At 41.6% G+C, this 15250-nt stretch overlaps 1 protein-coding gene across 1 annotated transcript in view; it reads left to right on the top strand.

Moving 5' to 3' along the window:
• The window catches only part of LOC106561994 (T-cell immunomodulatory protein), a 130744-nt gene that overhangs the window by 43151 nt on the left and 72343 nt on the right, over positions 1–15250 (top strand). The window contains exon 10 of the mRNA XM_014126507.2: positions 1607–1779. Within this exon, the coding sequence (XP_013981982.2) occupies positions 1607–1779 (173 nt within the window). The remainder of the gene's footprint in view (positions 1–1606; positions 1780–15250) is intronic.

Raw genomic sequence — 15250 nt, forward strand, 5'->3', positions numbered from 1 at the left:
ATGACACATCGCTCAAATTTTTTTTACTCCCCGCCCAGGCCTGCTAAAGACATGGGTCTGAGCTCGTCTCACTGGGACTTCAATCACCTGGGTGGGATTGTATGACGGGCTTTCTGGCCAAGAGCCCTAAGATGGAGATGCCATTTCACCCCCAGCACAATTTGTACATAGCTCATACAAATACTCACAATTGTTTCACCCACACTGTCCAGACAAAAACACTTGCCTCTCCCACGCGTCCCTCATCCCTAACGCATTCCCTCCTGGTGCAGCCGTACGTATCACACCGTCTTCCCCTGCCCTATCTTGTAGCGGCGCCAAATCAACAGGGTTATACATCAGAGCCTATGTGGTACTGATACAGCGCCGAGGCCTATCCCCTGTAAATACTCACACGGGACTATACACTTTTTCTTATGACCTCGACTTTCTCTTCTCTCGTCCTGCTGCTCTTTTCTCCGTCTGTCAATATGTTGACTGTGTTTATGTATTCAGAGAGGGAGAACAGCCATATTAGCAGCCATTACCGCTACCCTCGTGGCGCTTCCTCTGGCGGATATAATGTGCAGAGATGCACCTGGCTTTTCCTGTTTAACATTCATGAATATTTAAACCCATGGCATCTGCATTCCCGCCTCCCCAGCGCTTTCCAATAATAGGTGGGCCTTGTGGAGACGAGGGGAAAATAGAGAGGCGTTCAGCTGCATAAAGAATTGCTCCTATCCCGCTGCCCTCTCTTTTTAAAGCTCTTTGTGTAGTTTTCGTATTCACATCCGTCCATTCAGAAAACGGTTACTAATGATGGTATCTGAGGATGTCGCTCTGTGAGACTGGCCATTTTTAGCAGTGGATGCAACACTCTATTACGGAATCTTACTTGGATTTTATTCCCTATTCGTTATGTGTTCAGTGACTAATTCAATATTTACATTTTAGTCATTTAGCAGGCGCTCTTAGCGTTAGCGACTTAGTCGCGAGTGCGTACGTTTTTGTAAATATAATTGAATGTGAATTTACCCACAGTAGTTAGTATGATTTTTTGTACATTCACATTCTATTATGATGAACATCAGTCACTGTCAGAGAGGGAGATGTCCCCAGGGTTTATTGACTACTCAGTTGAGCTGTCAAGGGTGGAATATGTGTTGATAGAGCTATGCAGGGGAGGGCGTGTGTGTGTGTGTATATATATATATATATATATATATCTTTCACTGCAATATTTATCATGGTACTGTATAATCAAGGGAGGTCAAAAATGGGCCACACAGTCACAGTGGGTTTCACAGTGATAGATCTCATTTCTGCAGCTCTTTTCAAATACAAAATATGTTCAGATGGAAAATAACTGTTTTATTGCTGGGAACAGGAAGGAAGAAATTCCCTCTGCCCTAGCACTCATTTCTATCTTTTGACTTGTGGCATTAATGGCGGTGATTCAGCAACCCTACTGAGCCCGCTCTCACCGCAATGTCAGTTCTGCTAAATACACCAGCAGTTAATAATAGTCAATGTGGTTTCATTTTCTTTTCGCTCCGAGTCTCATTCTGGTGTAGTATATCATCAATGAGCTGAACCAGCGTCATTGTTTTCTCTCCTGTTGCAGTGGGTGCCAGTCCTGACAGATTTCCAGAGGAGGGAGACTCTCTGGGGCTTTGTGCCCCCCCAGACCACCCCTGCTGCTGGGGAGCTCCACAACCCCATCACCCTGCACCTGGGAGACTACAACATGGACGGCTTCCCTGACGCCCTGGTCATCCTGCGCAATACTAGCGGGAGGTGAGTGGTACACTGACCCATAGGAAAAATTTATTAGGGGAGAGGTCTCCTGCCAGGTCAGATTAGGCTCTGTTAGATAAGAATACATTGGTAATCGCTACGACTTTCAATTATCTATTTTATGTTCACTGACCCAAAATGCTTTTTGGATTAGATTGGTGTGCAGACAGTATGATTGTACGTTGAAAGCCAATATTATGTGTCAATATCCATATAAAACATGTCATTCTAACCTTGAATGGCTTTAGATTTAAATAGATTAGAGGAATGAATGTTCAGTGATGAAGTGAAAGCCCCAGGTCACACTTCAGCATGGGGACATGACCGATAAGAGCCAAAGTTAGCAGCAGTCTTTAAAATGCTCCTGACCCTGGGATGAGGTGGCACGGTCAGAGAGGACAGACAGCAGGAAGAGGATGTGTGGATTATCAGCAGCCCATAGATTGAGATAAGATATCAGTCAGGACAGGGCCAAAGTTAGGCCTTTTTATGCCGATTGTTCTCTTCCCTCTGTGTGACTTCATAATAGACAAAGACATAGTAAGAAAGATGTGGAACATTTCTGGGACATTGGTGAAACACACACACATACTCGAACATGTGCACCTTAATTTCCGCTGGAGGGTCAGTCGAATCTCTCCGGCAGCTTAACTCCTTCTTCTCTTTGGGTCACCTTCATCCTGGGAGGTCTGTTCTAATTCCACCAAGTCCATGTCTTTAAGCCATGGAATTGAATCACATGTTAAGCCCTGTACCAACCATCATACATGACCAATCCAGGGTCATAGTTTAAAACCAGATGAGGAACATGGACAGAAGATGGCTGTGAGGATTTGACGATGGTGACGATTAATAAGGATTCTCTTGTCAGTAACTACAAACCATGTTGCTGGTATGTAGTACTGTATAAATACCATCAAAACAGATGGTCCGGTTTCATCCCAATACTCGGCAATGGCCTGTATTTGCGACATTGTGTTGATCTAGCCTACAAGTTCATACATCTTGACGTTAGTTTGTAATTGTCTGCGGTTGCGTGCCGCATTGGTGTTCATTGGTTGGGTGTACTCTGTGCTCGAACAGACTCTGCTTACCAAATGTTTGGCCAGTTTAATGTGCCTCCCACTCTCTCTCTCGTTCTCTCTCTCACACTCTCTTTTTCTTCTCTTCTATTCTTTCGCTCCCATTCGCTTGTTATTTCTAGCTGGGTTATGGATGAAAGTCCTGCCTGCCCACACACTTCCTATCGTTACAGAATAAATGTATATTTGAATTTTAAGATGAGCCCAAAAAGCCATTTTGTTTCTGGGAACCAATCAATGTGTCGTGTTGGAAACTGGAAGTCAAAACAAACAAGTTCCTATGTAACGAGGAATAGGGAAAAACGTTGTGACTGTCTCGTCCCTGCAGAGTGTCTGTGATGAATGGTAATAGCTGCTCGGGGGCTTGTTTGAGGCGCCATGGCACACAGTGTTTAAGCACGGCAGTCTCCAACCTATTTCCTGCCAAAGAGATTGACATTTGACCTTTTCAAATAGTATAATCATGTTTTAATTTAATGAGCAACACTCTATGCCAGAGCCATCAGCCTCAGGCTTTTATTGACTCGTCTGAGGAGGTGTCAATCAAAAAATATGCATTTCAGGCCCTTAGCAGTTGAAGATTCATTGTTGCTTCATTAGTTTAGCGGTAAAATTATAAACCCAACATGCAACAATTTTGACGATTTTACTGAGTTACAGTTCATATAAGGAAATCAGTCAATTGAAATAAATTCAGTACGCCCTAATCTATGGATTTCACATGACTGGGAATACAGATCTGTTGCTCACAGATCCCTTAAAAAAAAGGTAGGGACATGGATTAGAAAACCAGTCAGTATCTGGTGTGACAGCCATTTGCCTCATGCAGCGCAACACATCTCCTTTGCATAGAGTTGATCAGGCTGTTGCTTGTGGCCTGTGGAATGTTGTCCCACTCCTCTTCAATGGCTGTGCAAAATTGCTGAATATTGGCGGGAACTGGAACGCACTGTCGTACACGTCGATCCAGAGCATCCCAAACATGTTCAACGGGTGACATATCTGGTAAGTATGCAGGTCATGGAAGAACTGGGAAATTTTCAGCTTACAGGAATTGTGTCCAGATCCTTGCGACATGGGGCCGTGCATTATCATGCTGAAACATGAGGAGATGCGGCGGATGAATGGCACAACAATGGGCCTTAGAATCTCATCACGGTATCTCTGTGCATTCAAATTGCCATCCATAAAATGCAATTGTGTTCTTTGTCCGTAGCTTTTACCTTCCCATACCATAACCCCACCGCCACCATGGGGCACTCTGTTCACAACGTTGACATCAGCAAACTGCTTGCCCACACAATGCCATACATGTGGTGTGTGGTTGTGAGGCCGGTTGGACATACTGCCAAATTCTCTAAAACTACGTTAGAGGCGTCTTTTGGTAGAGAAATGAACATTGAATTCTCTGGCAACAGCTCTGGTGAACCTTCTTGCAGTCAGCATACCAATTGCACGCTCCCTCAACTTGAGACATCTGTGGCATTGTGTTGTCACAAAACTGCACATTTTAGAGTGGCCTTTTATTGTCCCCAGCATAAGGTGCACTTGTGTAATGATCATGCTGTTTTTAGGGATAGGCGTCCCGCTAGCGGGACACCTGTCAACAACATCCGGTGAAATTGGAGGGCGCACAATTCAAATAAATAATCGTAATATTAAACATTCATGAACATACAAGTATCTTATATCATTTAAAAGCGTAAATTCTTGTTAATCTAACTGCGTTGTCCGGTTTACAATGGGCTTTACAGCGAAAGCATACCATGCAATTGTCTGAGGACGGCGCCCCACATCAACATATTTTTCAACCAGCACAGGCTTCACAAAATCACAAATAGCAACTAAATGAATCACTTAATTTTGAAAATCTTCCTCTGTTTGCAATCCCAAGGGTCCCAGCTACAACATCAATGGTTGTTTTGTTAGATAAAATCCTTCTTTATATCCCAAAAAGTCAGTTTAGTTGGCGCCATCGATTTTCAGTAATCCACTCCTTCAACATGCAGACAAAAGAGTCCAAAAAGCTACCACTAAACTTAGTCCAAACAAGTCAAACAATGTTTCTATTTAATCCTCAGGTACCCTAAAATGTAAATAAACTATCATATTTAATACTGAAGTAGTATGTTTAATAGGAAAGTAAAATTAGTAAGCGCTCGCCCTCTTCACCGCACGCCGAAAGACTGATATTGTTCCGGTGCTCTCTTCACTAAAACTGAAAATTCTTGCTCGTTTTTCAAGAAACAAGCCTGAAACCTTGAATGAAGACTGACATCTAGTGGAAGCCATAGGAATTGCAATCTGGGAGGTAGAATTACATAGGAACAATAGGTTTCCATTATAAGAGCCTGGGACCTAAAGAAACATTTATAATTCCTGTTGGTTTTTCTTTGGATTGTAGGCTGCCATATCAATCTGATAGCTGAATGGTAAAGATCATCTAGCCGCTCAAAAGCACCCTTCTGATCTATAAATTATGTCTCCGTAATCTAGCATGGGTAGGATGGTCATCTGAATCAGGGTTAGTTTGGCAGCTGGGGTGAAAGAGGAGCGATTACGATAGTGGAGACCAAGTCTCGATTTAACTTTAGCCTGCAGCTTTGATATGTGCTGAGAGAAGGACAGTGTACTGTCTAGCCATACTCCTAAGTACTTGTATGAGGTGACTACCTCAAGCTCTGAACCCTCAGAGGTAGTAATCACACTTGTGTGGAGAGAGGCACTCTTCTTACCAAACCATATGACCTCTGTTTTGGTGGAGTTCAGAACAAGGTTACGAGTAGAGAAAGCTTGTTGGGACACTAAGAAAGCATTTAACACAAAATCCAGGGAGGGGCCAGCTGAGTATAACTGTATCATCTGCATATAGAGAGAGCTTCCTACTGCCTGAGCTATGTTGTTGCTGTAAATTGAGAAGAGTGTGGGGCCTAGGATCCAGCCTTGGGGTACACCCTTGGTGACAGGCAGCGGCTGAGACAGCAGATTTCTTTGGCCAAGTCAATAAAAATGGCAGCACAATATTGCTTAGAATCAAGGGCAATGGTGACATCATTGAGGACCTTTAAGGTTGCAGTGGCACATCCATAACCTGAGCGGAAAACAGATTGTATACCCGAGATAATACTATAGACATCAAGAAAGTCAGTCAGTTGATTATTGACAAGTTTTTCCAACACTTTTGATAAACAGGGCAAAATAGAAATAGGCCTATAACAGTTAGGATCAGCTTGATCTCCCCCTTTAAATAGAGGACGAACCGTGGCTGCCTTCCAAGCAATGGGAACCTCCCCAGAAAGAAGAGACAGGCTTGGCGATGAAAGGGGCAGCAACCTTAAAGTAGAAAGGGTCTAAACCATCTGACCCAGATGGATTTTGGGGGTCAAGTTTCAGGAGCTCCTCTAGCACCTCGGACTCAGTGACCGCCTGCAGGGAGAAACTTTGTAGCGGGGCAGGGGAAAAAGAGGGAGAAGCATCGGGGATAGTCGCATTAAAAGGGGTGGGAGATGAAGTGTTGGACGGGCAAGGAGGCATGGCTTAGTCAAATAGGAATCCTGACTTAATGAAGTGGTGATTTGTCTTATTTCTCATTATCCTGAACGAGAGCCAGTCAGCCTGAGTATGCATGTGCTGAGCCTTTCGCCAAATGCAATTCTTGAGGTGGAGTAACTCTGCAAGATCACGGTCGATCCAGGGGCAGAACCTGTTTTTTTTAATTCTCATTTTCTTTATGGGGGCGTGTTTGTTAACAATACCACTGACTATATAAAAAAAAGAAGGTCCAAGTGTCTTTGACAGAGGGGATCAAGCTGATTCTATACCATTTTACAGAGGCCAGTTGATGAAGGACGGCTTGCTCATTGAAGTTTTTTAGCATGTTGAGATTTATATTTTTGTTCGGTGTAATATGGTTTGTCATACTATAGGGACACCAGTTTTTTTTATGCAATAGTTTGTTTGTATCAGGTTCATTGGGAGTTAGATTGGTAGTTTGGGTACCTCCTCTTTGGGCTCTTCCACTGTGCCCGCAGTATGGAGTGTGCTTCTCTGCATCATACAACATGCACTTGATTACTTCATCACACTTCTCCCAGATGGAGGTTTCTGCTCTGCTGGCTACACACAAGTCACTCACTCTCTCACCCACTGTTTCCAAACACACACAAATTCACACAGTCTTGTACAGCTAACCTTGTGGGGACACAATTCAATCCCATTCAAATTCCTATTTTCCCTAACCCCTAACCATTAACCTAACACTAACCTGTACTCCCTAACCCAAAAACCTAACCTTAACCCTAGCTCCTAACCTGAGCTACTAACCCTTAACATAATTCTAACACTAATTCTAACCTTAAATCCCTTAGAAATAGCATTTGACCTCGTGGGAACTAACACAATTTCCCCATTTGGTCAAATGTTTGTTTTGTTTGTTTACAGTACACTACAAGAATAGTAAAACACGTCCACACTCTCACACACGCATTGTCTTATATTCCCTCCTGCTATTCCCAAATTGATTATCATGATGTTTGATCTTCACTGATCTCATACACTAAGTATACAAAACATTAGGAACAACTCTTTCCATGACATAGACCACATGTGTCAAACTCATTCCACAGAGGGCCAAGTGTCTGCGGGTTTTCTTTCCACCCTTGTACTTGATTGATGAATTAAGGTCACTAATTAGTAAGGAACTGCCCTCAACCTGGTTGTCTAGGTTGAATGGGAAAAAAAAAAAAAAAAACTCTGTTAAATCCACTTCAATCAGTGTAGATGAAGGTGAGGAGCCAGGTTAACAAAGGGTTTTTAAGCCTTTAGATAATTGAGACATGAATTGTGTATGTGTGCCATTCAGAGGGTGAATGGGCAAGACCAAGAATTTAAGTGCCTTTGAACAGGGTATGGTAGTAGGTGCCAGGTTTGATTGTGTCAAGAACTGCAATGCTGCTGGGTTTTTCACACTCAACAGTTTTCTGTGTGAATCAAGAATGGTCCACCACCTAAAGGACATCCAGCCAGCTTGACACAACTGTGGGAAGCATTGGAGTCAACATGGGCCAGCATCCCTGTGGAACGCTTTCGACACCTTGTAGAGTCCATGCCTTGACGAAGTGAGGCTGTTCTGAGGGCAAAAGAGGGGTGTGCAACTCAATATTAGGAAGGTGTTTTTAATGTTTTGTACAGTCAGTGTAACTTGTGTATATTTCACACAGCTCTTCAACGCAAACAGAATGGATTCTACAGTGGGGCAAAAAAGTATTTAGTCAGCCACCAATTGTGCAAGTTCTCCCAAGTTCTCCCACTTAAAAATATGAGAGAGGCCTGTAATTTTCATCAAAGGTACACGTCAACTATGACAGACAAAATGAGGGAAAAAATCCAGAAAATCACATTGTAGGATTTTTAATGAATTTATTTGCAAATTATGGTGGAAAATAAGTATTTGGTCACCTACAAACAAGCAAGATTTCTGGCTCTCACAGACCTGTAACTTCTTCTTTAACCTCTTACATCTAGACGTTCCGCTAGCGGAACACCTGCTCCAATATCCAATGATAGGCGTGGCGCGAATTACAAATTCCTCAAAAATACAAAAACTTTAATTTTTATAACATATGACTATTTTACAGCATTTTAAAGACAAGACTCTCCTTTATCTAACCACACTGTCCGATTTCAAAAAGGCTTTACAGTGAAAGCAAAACATTAGATTATGTCAGCAGAGTACCCAGCCAGAAATAATCAGACACCCATTTTTCAAGCTAGCATATAATGTCACAAAAATCCAAACTACAGCTAAATGCAGCACTAACCTTTGATGATCTTCATCAGATGACACACCTAGGACATTATGTTATAAAATACATGCATGTTTTGTTCAATCAAGTTCATATTTATCTCAAAAAACAGCTTTTTACATTAGCATGTGACGTTCAGAACTAGCATACCCCCCGCAAACCTCCGGTGAATTTACTAAATTACTCACGATAAACGTTCACAAAAAACATAACAATCATTTTAAGAATTATAGATACAGAACTCCTTTGTGCAATCGAGGTGTCCGATTTTAAAATAGCTTTTCGGTGAAAGCACATTTTGCAATATTCTGAGTAGATAGCCCAGCCATCACGGCTAGCTATTTAGACACCCACCAAGTTTAGCCCTGACCAAACTCCGATTTACTATTAGAAAAGTTTGATTACCTTTGGTGTTCTTCGTCAGAATGCACTCCCAGGACTGCTACTTCAATAACAAATGTTGGTTTGGTTCAAAATAATCCATAGTTATATCCAAATAGCGGTGTTTTGTTCGTGCATTCAAGACACTATCCGAAGTGTAAATAAGGGTCACGCGCACGACGCATTTCGTGACAAAAGAATTCTAAATATTCCATTACCGTACTTCGAAGCATGTCAACCGCTGTTTAAAATCAATTTTTATGCCATTTTTCTCGTAAAAAAGCGATAATATTCCGACCGGGAAAGCGTGTTTACGTACAAAAGAGAGAGAAAATAAAAGCATGGGATCCCCTCGTGCACGAGCCTGAGTCTCATAGTACTGTGACTGGCCACTATACAAACGCGCTAATGTTTTTCAGCCAGGGGCTGCCGCGATATCATTCAGCTTTTTGCCGCCTTCTGAGAGCCCATGGGAGCCGTAGGAAGTATCACGTAACAGCAGAGATCCCCTGTATTGGATAGAGATAATCAAGAAGGCCAAGAAATGGTCAGACAGGGTACTTCCTGTACAGAATCTTCTCAGGTTTTGGCCTGCCATTTGAGTTCTGTTATACTCACAGACACCATTCAAACAGTTTTAGAAACTTTGGAGTGTTTTCTATCCAAAGCTAATAATTATATGCATATTCTAGTTTCTGGGCAGGAGTAATAATCAGATTAAATTGGGTACGTTTTTTATCCGGCCGTGAAAATACTGCCCCCTAGCCATAACAGGTTAAGAGGCTCCTCTGTCCTCCACTTGTTACCTGTATTAATGGCACCTGTTTGAACTTGTTATCAGTATAAAAGACACCTGTCCACAACCTCAAACAGTCACACTCCAAACTCCACTATGGCCAAGACCAAAGAGCTGTCAAAGGACACCAGAAACAAAATTGTAGACCTGCACCAGGCTGGGAAGACTGAATATGCAATAGGTAAGCAGCTTGGTTTGAAGAAATCAACTGTGGGAGCAATTATTAGGAAATGGAAGACATACAAGACCACTGATAATCTCCCTCGATCTGGGGCTCCACGCAAGATCTCACCCCGTGGGGTCAAACTGATCACAAGAACAGTGAGCAAAAATCCCAGAACCACACGCGGGTCCTAGTGAATGACCTGCAGAGAGCTGGGACCAAAGTAACAAAGCCTACCATCAGCAAGGGCATTGAAGATGAAACGTGGCTGGGTCTTTCAGCATGACAATGATCCCAAACACACCGCCCGGGCAACAAAGGAGTGGCTTCGTAAGAAGCATTTCAAGGTCCTGGAGTGGCCTAGCCAGTCTCCAGATCTCAACCCCATAGAAAATCTTTGGGGGGAGTTGAAAGTCCGTGTTGCCCAACGACAGCCCCAAAACATCACTGCTCTAGAGAAGATCTGCATGGAGGAATGGGCCAAAATACCAGCAACAGTGTGTGAAAACCTTGTGAAGACTTACAGAAAACGTTTGACCTGTGTCATTGCCAACAAAGGGTATATAACAAAGTATTGAGATAAACTTTTGTTATTGACCAAATACTTATTTTCCACCATAATTTGTAAATAAATTCATTAAAAATCCTACAATGTGATTTTCTGGATTTTTTTCCTCATTTTGTCTGTCATAGTTGAAGTGTACCTATGATGAAAATTACAGGCCTCTCTCATCTTTTTAAGTGGGAGAACTTGCACAATTGGTGGCTGACTAAATACTTTTTTGCCCCACTGTATACCTCTGAGGATGGAGTAGTGCTGTAGTGTTTCAGTGGTTTAGGTAGTGGGACTGTGACTGTCTGTATGACAGCATTGTCGTGACTTGACTAACATTAATCTGAAGACTTATTTATCTAATTACCTAAATAGGTTTAATTGTTACCCAATTTAAATGAATCATGAAACAATTGACTCATTAGGATCTGGGGAACCACGAGAGCGGTTCTTTAAAGATTTACCATCTCCCTAATTAAACTCTAGAAGGTCTTTACCTATCACATCTATAAACAGTCAAGGTATTAATCATAACCTCGTATCATATCATCATTCTGAACAATCATAACCTCCTGCAGCTGCAAAAACATGAGCCTTACTTATGATTCAGTACTACAAAAATTGGCTTAATTATTTATTTATATGTACTAGCTAATTAAATGGTAACACAGGATAAGCATACACACTTAAAACGTTAAAAACAGGTACCTAGTGGACTGACAACCATATGAATGCTTGTTACGAAAGACATGGAGAGGGGGGTCAGAGAGAGAGGGACAGAGACACTTAACGTTGGTACATTTAGAAACTACTCTCACTTACAGTAATCCTATACTTTGCAGACGAACCGCCGCCAACTTGGAGTAAGAAATCATGAATGTATTTATGTGAAATTCCTTGGTTCGCCGTGGATCTGTCTAGGTGGACAGTGCAGCCCTGGAAAGGGGGTTGGGCCTTTTCGCAGCATGCTTTTAAGGCTCTGATTGTCCAAAAATGGTTCCAACAAGTCTTCTACTGTTCTTCATTGAAGTTATCTGGTGACTTGTCGTGTAGTCCTGAACAGAACTGCAGAGTTGATTTTCCTTCCATTCTCTCCTGAAGATGCCTCTTTTGAAGATTGGCTAGCCAGCCATGTGGATGGTTCCCAGTGGGATGATGAGAGTAGCTTAATAAGATGGTTTGAGCAGAGTAGTAGAATGGTCCCACTTAAATTAGCTTTTCTAGATACTTTACTTAGGACAGCTAATCAGCCATACCAGTGATTGTCCGGGAGGTGAGTTTATCTTTTCTACCTCGTGTTGAGTTTCAAAGTTCAGACCACTTTAAACGTGCAGCTGCAGCTTAATGCTCTTCTGGTCTGATATGTTCATTCTTAACCCATCATTTTATACAGTTTGTTCAAAAGGGCGGTTCTGTCAGGCTGACAGGCTCTCTGACCTCACTCAGGGACGTGACTTGTCACTGTGCAAAGTTTATGTAAAACAATTATCTCTTATGGCTCCTAAAATCACATCCCTCTTTTAAAACCTCTTTGGACTAGACGTGCCGCTATCGCCCCACCTCGACAACATCCGGTGAAATTGCAGAGCGCGAACTTCAAAAATCGTAATATTAAACATTCATGAAAATACAAGTGTCATACATCATTTAAAAGCTTAACTTCTTGTTAATCCAGCCGCTTTGTTAAATTTCAAAAAGGCTTTATGGCGAAAGCATACCATGCGATTATCTGAGGACAGCGCCCCGCATACAAAAGCATTAACAACATTTTCTAAACCAGCAGAGGTGTCACGAAAGTCAGAAATAGTGATAGAATAAATCACTTACCTTTGAAGATCTTCTTCTGTTTGCAATCCCAAGGGTCCCAGCTACATAAAAAATGGTTGTTTTGTTTGATAAAGTCCTTCTTTATATCCCCAAAAGGTCAGTTTAGTTGGTGCGCTTGATTCAGTAATCCACCTTTTCCCCTCATTCAAAATGCATACAAAGGAATCCCAAAAGTTACCGATAAACTTCCTCCAAACAAGTCAAACAACGTTTCTAATCAATCCTCAGGTACCCTAATATGTAAATAAACGATACAATTTAAGACGGATAATAGTGTGTTCAATACCGGAGATAAATAACGAAGTGTGCACCCTCATCCATGCTCGCCACAACACTACAGTCAAAATGAAAGCCACCTAGAAAAACTACAAATTCTAGCTCATTTTTCAAAAAACCCTTTCTAAAGACTTGACATCTAGTGGAAGCCATAGGAACTGCAATCTGGGAGGTTTTCCTTTGAATCTCCCATAAACAAGGATTTGAATGGGCTGTGACCTCAACAACAAAAAAGTTCCGGATGGATTCTCCTCGGGTTTTTGCCTGCCATATCAGTTCTGTTATACTCACAGACAATATTTTAACAGTTTTAGAAACTTCAGAGTGTTTTCTATCCAATACTACCAATACTATGTATATCCTAGCTTCTGGGCCTGAGTAACAGGCAGTTTACTTTGGGCACTTCAGTCATCCTAACTTCCGAATACTGCCCCCTAGCCCAAAGAAGTTAACCTGTTAGGGCTAGGGGGCAGCATTTGCACGTCTGGATAAAAAAAATGTACCCGATTTAATCTGGTTACTAATCCTACCCAGTAACTAGAATATGCATATACTTATTATATATGGATAGAAAACACTCTAAAGTTTCTAAAACTGTTTGAATGGTGTCTGTGAGTATAACAGAACTCATTTGGCAGGCAAAACCCTGAGACATTTTCTGACAGGAAGTGGATACCTGATGTGTTGTATTACCTTTAAACCTATCCCATTGAAAAACACAGGGGCTGAGGAATATTTTGGCACTTCCTATTGCTTCCACTAGATGTCACCAGCCTTTACAAAGTGTTTTGAGTCTTCTGGAGGGAGATCTGACCGAACAAGAGCCATGGAACGATGATGTCCCATTAGACACCTGGCGCGCGAGTTCATGTTGGGTACCCTCGTTCCAATACGTTATAAAAGAGTATGCATTCGTCCACCTTGAATATTATTCATGTTCTGGTTAAAAAGGCCCTAATGATTTATGCTATACAACGTTTGACATGTTTGAACGAACGTAAATATATTTTTTCCCCTCGTTCATGACGAGAAGTCCGGCTGGCTTAGATCATGTGCTAACAAGACGGAGATTTTTGGACATAAATGATGAGCTTTTTTGAACAAAACTACATTCGTTATGGACCTGTGATACCTGGAAGTGACATCTGATGAAGAGAATCAAAGGTAATGGATTATTTACATAGTATTTTCGATTTTAGATCTTCCCAACATGACGTCTAGTCTGTATCGCAACGCGTATTTTTCTGGGCGCAGTGCTCAGATTATTGCAAAGTGTGATTTCCCAGTAAGGTTATTTTTAAATCTGGCAAGTTGATTGCGTTCAAGAGATGTAAATCTATAATTCTTTAAATGACAATATAATATTTTACCAATGTTTTCTAATTTTAATTATTTAATTTGTGACGCTGACTTGACTGCCGGTTATTGGAGGGAAACGATTTCCTCAACATCAATGCCATAGTAAAACGCTGTTTTTGGATATAAATATGAACTTGATAGAACTAAAAATGCATGCATTGTCTAACATAATGTCCTAGGAGTGTCATCTGATGGAGATTGTAAAAGGTTAGTGCATCATTTTAGCTGGTTTTATGGTTTTGGTTACCCTGTCTTCGAATTGACAAAACATTACACACAACTCTTGTAAATGTACTGTCCTAACATACTCTAAATTTATGCTTTCGCCGTAAAACCTTTTTGAAATCGTAAAACGTGGTTAGATTAAGGAGATGTTTATCTTTCAAAGGGTGTAAAATAGTTGTATGTTTGAAAAATTTGAATTTTGACATTTATTTGGATTCAAATTTGCCGCTCTTGAAATGCACCTGCTGTTGATGGAGTGCACCACGGGTGGCACGCTAGCGTCCCACCTAGCCCATAGAGGTTAACAAAAACACATTCATCATTTTCATATTTCATGCACAAAGCATAGGATGGACACTTCACACATATCGTTCCAAGTTACAGTATTTCCAAGTTACAGTATTTCCTTTATAAGATTTTTACTGACATCAAAACAACATTAGTGTTCTTTAGACACCATTCCGCACGTTCTATGTTAGAAATATTTTTTCCACTATTCGCTTTTGAACGTGTTAGAGTTTCGGCGGGAAAAGTTTCTTGAAACAAAGACACATTCCTTTGAAATTAGAGAGGGAGACCTGGATCTTCTCTTGATTTATAACAGGACGTGAGTTGTTAATCCCCACCAGCTGCGGGTGAGAGGGGGTCTGGTTGAAGTTATTCATTGCAAACCTGATCTGACCCGTTTGGATCCTCACAGAACAGTCATGACAGCATGATGACTCAGGTGATGTTTTTCCCCAGAGCATCAGCACAAATTTGACGGCTTGTTCAGGAGGAGAAAGAGTGAATGTCTGCCCTTATACAGTGGGTCATAGCATGTGTATGTGTCCGTGTGTTTGTGTATGTGTCCGTCTGTCCATGTGCTTGCGTGTGTAAATCTAAGGACTGTTCCCCTGCGGCACATGCTCTGGACATAACATGTCCTCCAGGGGAACTGTCAGAGGATTTTGGAAGGAGTTGCCAGTGATGGGAATAAGAATCTACATTCAAAAATGTTCTCCT

Source organism: Salmo salar, chromosome ssa11, assembly GCF_905237065.1.
Source record: "Salmo salar chromosome ssa11, Ssal_v3.1, whole genome shotgun sequence".
NCBI lineage: Eukaryota > Metazoa > Chordata > Actinopteri > Salmoniformes > Salmonidae > Salmo > Salmo salar.